The sequence below is a fragment of the Schistocerca nitens genome, chromosome 2 (assembly GCF_023898315.1).
Source record: "Schistocerca nitens isolate TAMUIC-IGC-003100 chromosome 2, iqSchNite1.1, whole genome shotgun sequence".
NCBI classification, from domain to species: domain Eukaryota; kingdom Metazoa; phylum Arthropoda; class Insecta; order Orthoptera; family Acrididae; genus Schistocerca; species Schistocerca nitens.
In genome coordinates, this window is record NC_064615.1 from 901,522,196 (window position 1) to 901,536,932 (window position 14,737).

General features: G+C 42.7%; 1 protein-coding gene across 1 annotated transcript in view; it reads left to right on the forward strand.

The window, feature by feature from the left end:
• Positions 1-1,392: 1,392 nt before the first annotated feature.
• Positions 1,393-14,737, forward strand: part of LOC126235428 (protein decapentaplegic-like) — a 101,118-nt gene continuing 87,773 nt past the window's right edge. Inside the window, exon 1 of the mRNA XM_049944152.1 lies at positions 1,393-1,651. Within this exon, the coding sequence (XP_049800109.1) occupies positions 1,393-1,651 (259 nt within the window). The remainder of the gene's footprint in view (positions 1,652-14,737) is intronic.

Below are 14,737 nucleotides of genomic sequence, written 5' to 3' on the forward strand. Positions count from 1 at the left end.
ACACCACAATAACTTTGATAAATAAATAAATTACATCAAAACGCAATTTACAAAAGAAAAACCTCGAACTGCTTACTAGCTTCTTACTGCTAACCCGATGGCTCAAACAATTGTATAAGCACGTGGTACTGGTCTCACAAAGTACACACCACGTGGGTTAAACATAAAGAAAATGTGCTATATTGAAAAATATTGTCAAGACGAGACGTTATAATCTCACGCACATTCGCATTTAAGATTGATGATCTTAGAGTTCCGGATCCTCAACACGTGGTTCCACTTTACTCACAAAGTAGTGACAAAGCTGCTACTGGAAGATATTCTGAACTACACTCTCGAGTTACACTGCGTTGCAATTTAAGATAACATATTTTAGATCTAAACCTGAAATAAAGGTGATTAAATTTTCAGTTAGGCTGAACTTAAGAAATCCATTATCCTACGGACTTGGGAGAGACGCGCTTAGCCGGAGATCTTACCACTTCAGACACTGTCCGCATCTCGTGATCGTGCGGTAGCGTTCTCGCTTCCCACGCCCGGGTTCCCGGGTTCGAATCCCGGCGGGGTCAGGGATTTTCTCTGCCTCGTGATGGCTGGGTGTTGTGTGCTGTCCTTAGGTTAGTTAGGTTTAAGTAGTTCTAAGTTCTAGGGGACTGATGACCATAGATGTTAAGTCCCATAGTGCTCAGAGCCACTTCAGACACTCGCCGCGGACAGACCGCCTGGGCCCCTACCGAGGGTGCTTCACAGATACAAACGGAAGTGACCAGGAAGGTAGCTTCCTATAGCAACATGACAAGGGACGTACAGGACCATACTAAGAATAGAAACCTGTCTGCTTTTAGAAAGCGTAGCTACCTGTTCCGACGTTGGTCCTACTGTTCTCTAGCAGACAGGCTTGTCTGCTACAATCAAGCATGCAACTAGAAATACATTTGCTCATTCATCCTTTCACACAGAAGGGAAGGGGGATGAGAGTATCTTATCATATACAGTATATAAAAGAAAGCGGATGTAGGTTCCGTATGAGACTGTGTGACATGAATTACATATAAACTGTGTTTTAAAGTGTAGTAGTGCGACAGATCGTTCTTGTTTATGTGTAAAAGTAACACGTTTCACTGCTCAGTCTCCTCCCAGATAGTCAGAAACACCACAGTAAATTTAGAAGTGGAATGTATGCCGTAAATGACAACAGATTTAAGAAATTAACACGAAAGGAATCCAACAGAGACCTTTCAAACTTTCGTTCACGTCGCACAATTTCTTCTTGCCTGTTGCGACTTTTTTCCGTCAGTGTATTTACAAGCGTTCCTGTAGCGAACAGAGAATCTGAAGTTGTTTGGGAGACTTGCGGTAACGACTGCTGGACCTACTGCTGTTGCAGTGGTGATGTGGCGACGCTGGGTGCTGGTGTTACTCGCAGCGGCCGTGTCGCTGGCGTGCAGCTGCTGGTGGGTGTGGCGCAGCGCGGCAGAAGGCAGGCACAGAGACACGGACAGGGGGTGGTCGCCAGCAGCGGCCAGGGGGCGGCCCGCGCTCCCCGCCGTGCCACAGCCCATGCTGGAGCTGTACCACAGGCACCTCAGGCACCGGCCGCACCCGCCCCCGCCGGCGGAGCTCATCCGCGGACTCAGGCCCACGGTGCAAGGTTCGTCTGCCTGGCGCACACTTGAGAAAAACTCGGGTATTCCTAAAAAAAAAAACCAATACAGTTGGTAGTATTTGGTACTTATGGGTTTTACTGGGTTTTTGGGATTTTTTTGTATTGAACACTAAATAATTCAATTCAAATTAATATGATTAATGATTTAGAATTTTGTGCAGAACATAACTTAATCATAGCTAACACTTGGTTTAAGAATCATGAAAGAAGGTTGTATACATCGAAGAACCCTGAAGATACTAAAAGGTTTCAGATAGATTATATAATGGTAAGACAGAGATTTAGGAACCAGGTTTTAAATTGTAAGACATTTCCAGCGGCAGATGTGGACTCTGACCACAATCTATTGGTTATGAACTGTAGATTAAAACTGAAGAAACTGCAAAAAGGTGGGAATTTAAGGAGATGGGACCTGGATGAACTGAAAGAACCAGAGGTTGTACAGAGTTTCAGGGAGAGCATAAGGGAACAATTGACAGGAATGGGGGAAAGAAATACAGTAGAAGAAGAATGGGTAGCTTTAAGGGATGAAGTAGTGAAGGCAGCAGAGGATCAAGTAGGTAAAAAGACAAGGGCTAGTAGAAATCCTTGGGTAACAGAAGAGCTACTGAATTTAATTGATGAAAGGAAAAAATATAAAAATGCAGTAAATGAAGCAGGCAAAAAGGAATACAAACGTCTCAAAAATGAGATCGACAGGAAGTGCAAAATGGCTAAGCAGGGATGGCTAGAGGACTAATGTAAGGATGTAGAGGCTTATCTCACGAGGGGTAAGATAGATACAGCCTACAGGAAAATTAAAGAGACCTTTGCAGAGAAGAGAACCGCTTGTATGAATATCAAGAACTCAGATGGAAACCCAGTTCTAAGCAAAGAAGGGAAAGCAGAAAGGTGGAAGGAGTATATAGATGGTCTATACAAGGGCGATGTACTTGGGGATAATATTATGGAAATGGAAGAGGGTGTAGTAGGAGATGAAATGGGAGATATGATACTGCGTGAAGAGGTTGACAGATCACTGAAGGACCTAAGTCGAAACAGGGCCCCGGGAGTAGACAACATCCCATTAGAACTACTGACAGCTTTGGGAGAGCCAGTCCTGACAAAACTCTACCATCTGGTGAGCAAGATGTATGAGACAGGCGAAATACCCTCAGACTTCAAGAAAAATATGTTGTTGTTGTTGTGGTCTTCAGTCCTGAGACTGGTTTGATGCAGCTCTCCATGCTACTCTATCCTGTGCAAGCTTTTTCATCTCCCAGTACCTACTGCAACCTACATCCTTCTGAATCTGCTTAGTGTATTCATCTCTTGGTCTCCCTCTACGATTTTTACCCTCCACGCTGCCCTCCAATACTAAATTGGTGATCCCTTGATGCCTCAGAACATGTCCCACCAACCGATCCCTTCTTCTGGTCAAGTTGTGCCACAAACTTCTCTTCTCCCCAATCCTATTCTACTTCCTCATTAGTTATGTGATCTACCCATCTAATCTTCAGCATTCTTCTGTAGCACCACATTTCGAAAGCTTCTATTCTCTTCTTGTCCAAACTATTTATCGTCCATGTTTCACTTCCATACATGGCTACACTCCATACAAATACTTTCAGAAACGACTTCCTGACATTTAAATCTATACTCGATGTTAACAAATTTTTCTTCGTCAGAAACGCTTTTCTTGCCATTGCCAGTCTACATTTTATATCCTCTCTACTTCGACCATCATCAGTTATTTTGCTCCCCAAATAGCAAAACTCCTTTACTACTTTAAGTGTCTCATTTCCTAATCTAATTACCTCAGCATCACCCGACTTAATTCGACTACATTCCATTATCCTCGTTTTACTTTTGTTGATGTTCATCTTATACCCTCCTTTGTCCATTCCGTTCAACTGCTCTTCCAAGTCCTTTGCTGTCTCTGACAGAATTACAATGTCATCAGCGAACCTCAAAGTTTTTATTTCTTCTCCATGAATTTTAATACCTACTCCGAATTTTTCTTTCGTTTCCTTTACTGCTTGCTCAATATACAGATTGAACAACATCGGGGAGAGGCTACAACCCTGTCTTACTCCCTTCCCAACCACTGCTTCCCTTTCATGTCCCTCGACTCTTATAACTGCCATCTGGTTTCTGTACAAATTGTAAATAGCCTTTCGCTCCCTGTATTTTACCCCTGCCACCTTTAGAGTTTGAAAGAGAGTATTCCAGTCAACATTGTCAAAAGCTTTCTCTAAGTCTACAAATGCTAGAAACGTAGGTTTGCCTTTCCTTAATCTTTCTTCTAAGATAAGTCGTAAGGTCAGTATTGCCTCACGTGTTCCAATATTTCTACGTAATCCAAACTGATCTTCCCCGAGGTTGGCTTCTACTAGTTTTTCCATTCGTCTGTAAAGAATTCGTGTTAGTATTTTGCAGCTGTGACTTATTAAACTGATTGTGCGGTAATTTTCACATCTCTCAACACCTGCTTTCTTTGGGATTGGAATTATTATATTCTTCTTGAAGTCTGAGGGTATTTCGCCTGTTTCATATATCTTGCTCACCAGATGGTAGAGGTTTGTCAGGACTTTCTCTCCCAAGGCCGTCAGTAGTTCCAATGGAATGTTGTCTACTCCGGGGGCCTTGTTTCGACTCAGGTCTTTCAGTGCTCTGTCAAACTCTTCACGTAGTATCATATCTCCCATTTCATCTTCATCTACATCCTCTTCCATTTCCATAATATTGTCCTCAAGTACATCGCCCTTGTATAGACCCTCTATATACTCCTTCCACCTTTCTGCTTTCCCTTCATTGCTTAGAACTGGGTTTCCATCTGAGCTCTTGATATTCATACAAGTCATTCTCTTATCTCCAAAGGTCTCTTTAATTTTCCTGTAGGCAGTATCTATCTTACCCCTAGTGAGATAGGCCTCTACATCCTTACATTTGTCCTCTAGCCATCCCTGCTTAGCCATCTTGCACTTCCTGTCGATCTCATTTTTGAGACGTTTGTATTCCTTTTTGCCTGCTTCATTTACTGCATTTTTGTGTTTTCTCCTTTCATCAATTAAATTCAATCTTTCTTCTGTTACCCAAGGATTTCTACTAGCCCTCGTCTTTTTACCTACTTGATCCTCTGCTGCCTTCGCTACTTCATCCCTCAAAGCTACCCATTCTTCTTCTACTGTATTTCTTTCCCCCATTCCTGTCAATTGTTCCCTTATGCTCTCCCTGAAACTCTGTACAACCTCTGGTTCTTTCAGTTTATCCAGGTCCCATCTCCTAAAATTCCCACCTTTTTGCAGTTTCTTCAGTTTTAATCTACAGGTCATAACCAATAGATTGTGGTCAGAGTCCACATCTGCCCCTGGAAATGTCTTACAATTTAAAACCTGGTTCCTAAATCTCTGTCTTACCATTATATAATCTATCTAATACCTTTTAGTTCAAATGGCTCTGAGCACTATGGGACTCAACTGCTGAGGTCATTAGTCCCCTAGAACTTAGAACTAGTTAAACCTAACTAACCTAAGGACATCACAAACAACCATGCCCGAGGCAGGATTCGAACCTGCGACCGTAGCGGTCTTGCGGTTCCAGACTGCAGCGCCTTTAACCGCACGGCCACTTCGGCCGGCTAATACCTTTTAGTATCTCCAGGGTTCTTCCATGTATACAACCTTCTTTCATGATTCTAAAACCAAGTGTTAGCTATGATTATGTTGTGCTCTGTGCAAAATTCTACCAGTCGGCTTCATCTTTCATTTCTTAGCCCCAATCCATATTCACCTACTATGTTTCCTTCTCTCCCTTTTCCTACACTCGAATTCCAGTCACCCATGACTATTAAATTTTCGTCTCCCTTCACTATCTGAATAATTTCTTTTATTTCATCATACATTTCTTCAATTTCTTCGTCATCTGCAGAGCTAGTTGGCATATAAATTTGTAATACTGTAGTAGGTGTGGGCTTCGTATCTATCTTGGCCACAATAATGCGTTCACTATGCTGTTTGTAGTAGCTTACCCGCATTCCTATTTTCCTATTCATTATTAAACCTACTCCAGCATTACCCCTATTTGATTTTCTGTTTATAACCCTGTAGTCACCTGACCACAAGTCTTGTTCCTCCTGCCACCGAACTTCACTAATTCCCACTATATCTAACTTCAACCTATCCATTTTCCTTTTTAAATTTTCTAACCTACCTGCCCGATTAAGGGATCTGACATTCCACGCTCCGATCCGTAGAACGCCAGTTTTCTTTCTCCTGATAACGACATCCTCTTGAGTAGTCCCCGCCCGGAGATCCGAATGGGGGACTATTTTACCTCCGGAATATTTTACCCAAGAGGACGGCATCATCATTTAATCATACAGTAAAGCTGCATGTCCTCGGGAAAAATTACGGCTGTAATTTCCCCTTGCTTTCAGCCGTTCGCAGTACCAGCACAGCAAGGCCGTTTTGGTTATTGTTACAAGGCCACATCAGTCAATCATCCAGACTGTTGCCCTTGCAACTACTGAAAAGGCTGCTGCCCCTCTTCAGGAACCACACGTTTGTCTGGCCTCTCAACAGATACCCCTCCGTTGTGGTTGCACCTGCGGTACGGCTATCTGTATCGCTGAGGCACGCAAGCCTCCCCACCAACGGCAAGGTCCATGGTTCATGGGGGGGGGGGGGGGGGGGGGAAGAAGAATATAATAATTCAAATCCCAAAGAAAGCAGGTGTTGACAGATGTGAAAATTACCGCACAATCAGTTTAATAAGTCACAGCTGCAAAATACTAACGCCAATTCTTCACAGACGAATGGATAAACTGATTGAAGCCGACCTCGGGGAAGATGAGTTTGGATTCCGTAGAAATGTTGGAACACGTGAGGCAATACTGACCCTACGACTTATCTTAGAAGCTAGATTAAGAAAAGGCAAACCTACGTTTCTAGTATTTGTAGACGTAGAGAAAGCTTTTGACAATGTTGATTGGAATACTCTCTTTCAAATTCTGAAGGTCGCAGGGGTAAAATACAGAGAGTGGAAGGCTATTTACAATTTGTACAGAAACCAGATGGCAGTTATAAGTATCGAGGGGCATGAAAGGGAAGTAGTGGTTGGGAAGCGAGTGAGACAGGGTTGTAGCCTCTCCCCGATGTTATTCAATCTGTATATTGAGCAAGCACTAAAGGAAACAGAAGAAAAATTCGGAGTAGGTATTAAAATCCATGGAGAAGAAATAACAACTTTGAGGTTCGCAGATGACATTGTAATTCTGTCAGAGACAGCAAAGGACTTGGAAGAGCAGTTGAACGGAATGGACAAAGGAGGGTATAAGATGAACATCAACAAAAGTAAAACGAGGATAATGGAATGTAGTCGAATTAAGTCGGGTGATGCTGAGGTAATTAGATTAGGAAATGAGACACTTAAAGTAGTAAAGGAGTTTTGCTATTTGGGGAGCAAAATAACTGATGATGGTCGAAGTAGAGAGGATATAAAATGTAGACTGGCAATGGCAAGAAAAGCGTTTCTGACGAAGAAAAATTTGTTAACATCGAGTATAGATTTAAATGTCAGGAAGTCGTTTCTGAAAGTATTTGTATGGAGTGTAGCCATGTATGGAAGTGAAACGTGAACGATAAATAGTTTAGACAAGAAGAGAATAGAAGCTTTCGAAATGTGGTGCTACAGAAGAATGCTGAAGATTAGGTGGGTAGATCACATAACTAATGAGGAGGTATTGAATAGCATTGGGGAGAAGAGGAGCTTATGGCACAACTTGACTAGAAGAAGGGATCGGTTGGTAGGACTGTTCTGAGACATTGAAGGATCACCAATTTAGTATTGGAGGGCAGCGTGGAGGGTAAAAATCGTAGAGGGAGACCAAGAGATGAATACACTAAGCAGATTCAGAAGGCTGTAGGCTGCAGTGGGTACTGGGAGATGAAGAAGCTTGCACAGGATAGAGTAGCATGGAGAGCTGCATCAAACCAGTGTCAGGACTGAAGACCACAATAACAACATCAACAACATGATTAATTTATTCGAAACACTAACCACAGTGTGTATTGAACTGGGGACCTAGAAACGACGGAGGGGCTTCGTTCCGCCGTTGCCCCCAGTGGTCCAAAGCCCCACTACAGGCACAGCAGTCCACCCACCCCACCGCCGCCCCACACCGAACCCAGGGTTATTGTGCGGTTCGGCCCCCAGTGGACCCTCTTCCCCCGGGAACGTTTCACTCCAGACGAGTGTAACCCCAATGTTTGCGTGGTAGTGTAATTATGGTGTACGTGTACGTGGGGACAGTGTTTACACAGCAATCGCCTACATAGTGTAACTGAGGCGGAATAAGGGGAACCAGCCCGCATTCGCCGAGGCAGATGGAAAACCGCTTTCTATATCTATATCTACATGAATACTCTGCAAATCACATTTAAGTGCCTGGAAGAGGGTTCATCGAACCACTTTCACGATTCTCTATTATTCCAATCTCGTATATCGCATGGAAAGAATGAAAACCTATATCTTTTCGTACGAGCTCTGATTTCCCTTATTTTATCTTTGTGATCGTTCCTCCCTATGTAAGTCGGTGTCAACAAAATATTTTCGCATTCGGAGGAGAAAGTTGGTGATTGGAATTTCGTGAGAAGAATCTGTCGCAACGAAAAACGCCTTTCTTTTAATGATGTCCATCCCAAATTCTGTATCATTTCGGTGACACTCTCTCCCATATTTCGCGATAATACAAAACGTGCTGCCTTTCTTTGAACTTTTTCGATGTACTCAGTCAGTCCTGTCTCGTAAGGATCCCACATTGCGCAACAGGATTCTAAAAGAGGACAGACAAGCGTAGTCCTTAGTAGGTCTGTTACATTTTCTAAGTGTCCTGCCAATGAAACACAGTCTTTGGTTAGCCTTCCCCACAACATTTTCTATGTCTTCCTTCCAATTTAAATTTTTCACAATTCTAATACCTAGGTATTTAGTTGAATTTACGGCTTGTAGATTAGACCTTCAAAACCATCCACAGTCTGGTCGACGCACCGGACCTCGACACAAATCCGGATTCGTGCCAGGGACCGGCACGCCTTCCCACTCGGGAAGCGCGGCTAACCAGGCGGGCTCATACTAACCCGTACTTACAACTAATTTATTAGTGCCTCATTCCTTGTCCTGCATCCGTTACGAGTATCTACTCCTCTACCTATGGATTTGTTTGATCAAAATTAAGAAATTCTTTAGGATGGGAAAGAACCGAGAAATTAGTGGAAGACAATTTCTGTATGGCAACGGCCTTGCCGCATTGGATACGCCGGCTCCCGTTAGATCACCGACGTTAAGCGCTGTCGGGTGTGGCCGGCACTTGGATAGGTGACCATCCGGGTTGCCATGCACTGTTAACATTTTTAGGGGTGCACTCAGCATCGTGATGCCAATTGAGGAGCTACTCGACCGAATAGTAGCGGCTTCGGTCAGGAATACCATCATAACGACCGGGAGAGCGGTGTGCTGACCACACGGCCCTCCCATCCGCATCCTCCTTTGAGGACGACACGGCGGTGGAATGGACCCGATGGCCCACTTGTGGCCTGAAGACGGAGTGCAATTTCTGTATGCTTCCGAAAAGGAGTTAATTTCTTTCTGGAAGAGTAAATCTTACTTAATTGTGTATCTTATATTGCGAGATGTAGCGGACCCTGTACAAAGAAGGAAAAATAAATATATAACGTTATCATTAATTATCTCAGCTTTAATATTAATCTTAGTGTACAAACAACTGCAGGTCCTCTCGTACATTATCTGAATACCACTGCCTTTGCTGAGAGACGTGCTTTCTTAACAGATGCCGTACTCCGTCTCAGTGCGAGTACGCAGTGCTGCAAAACACACTTTAAACAAAATTTTTACAAGAATAAAGAGTGCTTATAAGCTTTCATAAAGGCGAAGGCTGAACACACAGTCTCTACTACCACAAACTTCACAAGTTACTCTTATAAGTAAATGTCAGAAAGCAAGTATTTAAACATCGCAAGCAGACATTTACAAAAGGGGGAATAATACAGGGAGGGTAGGAAGGACGATTAACGTTCACGTTATAAGCTAACTGGTCTCCGGACGCCATATGTCTCACAAACTGACATTTTATTATAAGTAAAGATTTACAACAACTAATCAAAATATTCTTCAATTCAAATTGGTATTCACATTAATCACGAGCGGGTACGATAAGCCCGGTAAACATGGCGCTGACAGCGGCCACCCCTCGGCAAGGTAACACTGGAACAACCTTGAAACAGCAATTACTCTAAAACAGAAATAAGATACCATTTATACTCTTCCACATAAAAAAAGTTTCAAGGGATTCTTTAATTCTGTTTAAAATAATTCTGGTGAGGACCTTACTGGGTACTGACAACAATGTAATACCACGCCACTTGTTACAGTCTGACAAATTTCCCTTTTTTGGGAGCTTTACCACCAAGCCATTTTTCCACTCCTTTGGAGATTTCTCTTCAAGCCAAATATGCTTCAGCAAAGGATGGAGCATTTTAACAGTACTTTCAATATCGGCTTTTAAGAGCTCTGGTGCTATGTTGTCTAGGCCTGGAGCCTTTGTAATTTTTAGTATTTTCAAGACAATCCTAATTTCGTCCATTGTGGGGCACTGTAAATTTATATCTTGATCTTCTTCGACTTCCTCTGGAACATCTCTTACCGTTCCTCTTGGTTGTCTTCACAATTTAACAGTTCCCTGAAGTGCTCCTCCCATCTCTGTAGCTGTGCCTGTTGAGTTGTAAGCATCACACCATTCTTGTTCTTAACTGGTCCTTCATGTCTGAAGTTCTTCATTGACAACCGTTTGGTAATGTTGTAGAGCTCTTTCATATTTCCTTGTCTTCTGCTAATTTTGCTTGCTCATCTATCCATTTCCTTTTATCTCGACGTAGCAATGTTTTTACTTTTTTGTTCGCCTCCATGTATTCTTTATGCGCTTCGCTCTTCTGCGTTCTTGTCTTACAAAAATTTAACTTAAGTTTTAGTTCTTTCCTGTGGCTGATTTCATTCCACGTAGCATCGGAGATCCATTTCTTCCTTTGATGTGCCTTAAATCCTAGGATTTTTTCTCCCACATCTAAATAACTGTTCTTGATTTTTTACCAGCATGTTTCAATTCCCTCTTCCATAAAGTTTTCTTCAGAGAGGACCTGGAATCTGTTTTGTAGTTCAAGGGCAAATGTTTCTTTGATCTGTTGGTCTTTTAATCTTGCCACCTCTATTTTCTTGCACCTATGATTGAGCTTGGTTCTATTTGCCACTATCTTCAGTCTGAATTCCGCCAAAACTAGGTGGTGGTCACTTCCAACGTCTGCCCCTCTTCTATTTCTGACATCTAACAGAGAGTGTCGGAACTTGCGGCTTATGACTATGTGGTCTATTTGACTTTCGGTAACGTGGTCTGGAGAAACCCACGTTATCTTATGGCAGTTACGATGTGGAAACAATGTGCCTCCAATGACTAGGTCATGTTGAGCGCATGTATCTGTTAACAGTTCACCATTTACATTCCTGATCCCCATGCCATGCACGCCCATGATATGTTCCAGCCCTTCATTTTCTGAACCAATTTTTGCGTTCAAGTCACCCATTAAAATTTTTATGTCCCTAGAATTTGTTTGTCTAAGGACTCCGTTAAGCTCTGTATAAAATGCATCTTTCAATTCTCCTTTAACTATTTCAGTAGGTGCATAGTATTGAATTACAGTGACATATCGCACATTTGTTTTAAAGCGTGCGGTTATTATCCGTTCTGAGGCTGTTTTCCACTCCAGTAAGCCCTTCTTGCTGCTTTTAGATAGTAAGAGCCCTACACCATTCCTATGCATCGCGTCCTCACCTGTCTGACCCGCATACAGCAACACTCCACCATTTTGTGTTTGGAATTCCCCAGATTCTGGCCACCTTACTTCACTTAGTCCCAATATATCTAGTCGATAGTTCTCCATCTCTTTTTCAACCTGTCTCAGCCTCCCTGCCTCTCTCAACGTCCTTACATTCCAAAAACCGATACAGGTTTTCCTTTTCAGGCCAAAGGTCATATCCTTAAGATCCATCCGGCTGTTTCTCCTTTTAGTTTCTGTGATATGTGTTTGCTGCCACAGTCACAAAGAGGAAAAGGAAAGGAACGGAAGGGAATGTATAGGATGGGACAGAACAGAATAGGATAGGACAGGACACTAGACGGGACGTTGTGAGACACACTTTGTCTGGATCCTCTATGGAGACCTGTCCGGCTTGGGAGGCCCTGCCGGTAGTTACACCACCGCCGGCATAGCCCTCCACTTCATTGGATCACAAAAACCCCCTCGCCCACACGGACAGTGTTTCGCTAAGGCGGTGTCTCCCTTGAAAAGCGACTGCGTAAAGAACAGGCCGGTTTTAGGGCACAACGCAGCTGCGTTGATCTTATTAACGCTTTAGGATCATCTTAGAGCAAAGCAAACAATTCCAAGTAACCATGTACCTGGCATTCATTGATTTTCAAAAGGCCTTCGATTCCGTGAAACATAAAGTGCTCTGGCAGATGTTGCGGAAGTATGGCATACCACAGAAGATCTTAAACATCATAAAAGATCTAGATGATGGCTACGAATGCTGCGTACTCCACAAGGTAAATATGACAGAGCCCATAAAAGTAACAACTGGACTCCGGCAGGGTTGCATTTTGTCACCAACTCTTTTTCTACTCATTCTAGAATCTGTTATGAGAAGATTCACAGCAGGCAGGAGACGAGGAATCCAGTGGGGGATCCACAAACGTATGGAGGATTTGGATTTTGCAGACGACATAGTTTTATTAGCTCCAAGGCTGACTGATATGCACGCTAAATTAAACTTGCTGAAAGAAGAAGCAGAGACTGCTGGCCTCAAGATAAATACAGGCAAAACAAAGGAAATGAGAGTAAATTCAGGGAACATGGAGGTGCCCCTGTTAATAGGTGAGCAGCGAGTGGAGACTGTCAACTCATTCCTGTATCTGGTTAGTATAGTGGCGGAAGATGGTGGAGCTGGAGATGACGTGAAAAACCGCATTAAAAAGACAAATGCTGCCTTCATACAATTGTATCCAATATGGAAAAATAGAAATATCACATACAAAACAAAAATCCGTATTTTTAATACAAATGTGAAGGCTGTCCTTCTGTACGCCAGTGAAAGCTCGAAAATGGATAAAAAGACAACAACCCAGTTACAAAGCTTCATAAATAGATGTCTTCGACGCATCATGAATATCTGGTGACCAGAAAAAATATGTAATGAGGAGCTCTGGCGAATAACAAACCAGATACCTATAGAAGACCAGATACGAGAGAGAAAGTGGGGCTGGTTGGGGCACACCTTGAGAAAACCAGATGGAGCCATCGAGAAAAAAGCATTGGAATGGAATCCCCAGGGAACAAGGAAGAGAGGAAGACCAAGGGGCACATGGAAGAGGACAGTGGAAGGGGAAGCAAAAAGAGTTGCTAAGACCTGGGCAGAATTGAGGCAAATGGCAAAAGACAGAGACGGATGGCGAGTTCTCCTGGAGCCCTATGCCCCCCATAGGGGCCAAAGGAATTAAGTAAGTCACATAAAAAAAGTTTACGGAACATCAGTTACTTGTATGAAGTTAACGCTCGAGCGAACTTTATGGCTTTTTTAATTTTATTTTATCAGCTCATCATCATCATCATCATCATCATCATCATCATCATTAAAGACTGATTATGCCTTTCAGCGTTCAGTCTGGAGCATAGCCCCCCTTATACAGTTCCTCCATGATCCCCTATTCAGTGCTAACATTGGTGCCTCTTCTGATGTTAAATCTATTACTTCAAAATCATTCTTAACCGAATCCAGGTACCTTCTCCTCTGTCTGCCCCGACTCCTCCTAACCTCTACTGCTGAATCCATGAGTCTCTTGGGTAACCTTGCTTCTCCCATGCGCGTAACATGACCCCACCATCTAAGCCTGTTCGCCCTGACTGCTACATCTATAGAGTTAATTCCCAGTTTTTCTTTGATTTCCTCATTGTGGACACCCTCCTGCCATTGTTCCCATCTACTAGTACCTGCAATCATCCTAGCTACTTTCATATCCGTAACCTCAACCTTATTGATAAGGTAACCTGAATCCACCCAGCTTTCGCTCCCATACAACAAAGTTGGTCGAAAGATTGAACGGTGCACAGATAACTTAGTCTTGGTACTGACTTCCTTCTTGCAGAAGAGAGTAGATCGTAGCTGAGCACTCACTGCATTAGCTTTGCTACACCTCGCTTCCAGTTCTTTCACTACGTTGCCATCCTGTGAGAATATGCATCCTAAGTACTTGAAACCGTCCACCTGTTCTAACTTTGTTCCTCCTATTTGGCACTCAATCCGTTTATATTTCTTTCCCACTGACATTACTTTCGTTTTGGAGATGCTAATCTTCATACCATAGTCCTTACATTTCTGATCTAGCTCTGAAATATTACTTTGCAAACTTTCAATCGAATCTGCCATCACAACTAAGTCATCCGCATATGCAAGACTGCTTATTTTGTGTTCACATATCTTAATCTCACCCAACCAGTCTATTGTTTTATCAGCTGATTCAAAAATTTTTAAAAAACGGGAATTACATTGACCATTGTTTATTTTAGTTAACTACTTTATTAGAATAATAAAAGTCCAAAAGCGACGGCTGCTCTATTACTTATGAACACAAAGTAAAATTTCGCTTAAAACCTTAAGTGCTGAATAACAGATTTGTAATTTCATAGCTGAACATTACGGTGCTTTTGCTTTAAGGCAATTTACAAGGACGAAGACAACGCCTCCTTAAAAATTGCACTCAAATTACAAAACTTATTTGTCGCTATTTAACCAACCAGCGCTAAAGAAGTCATTGAAAGTGACTAGTAAACAGGCATCACTCACTCCTTACCGCGAGATTACAAGAATGGATTCTCACCACAAAATCCAATTATGTGGGAACTCCTTGGTTTCGGTTCCCACAAAGCTTTCTATCCATTGCTGAGCCACGTAGAAATTTTAAACAGA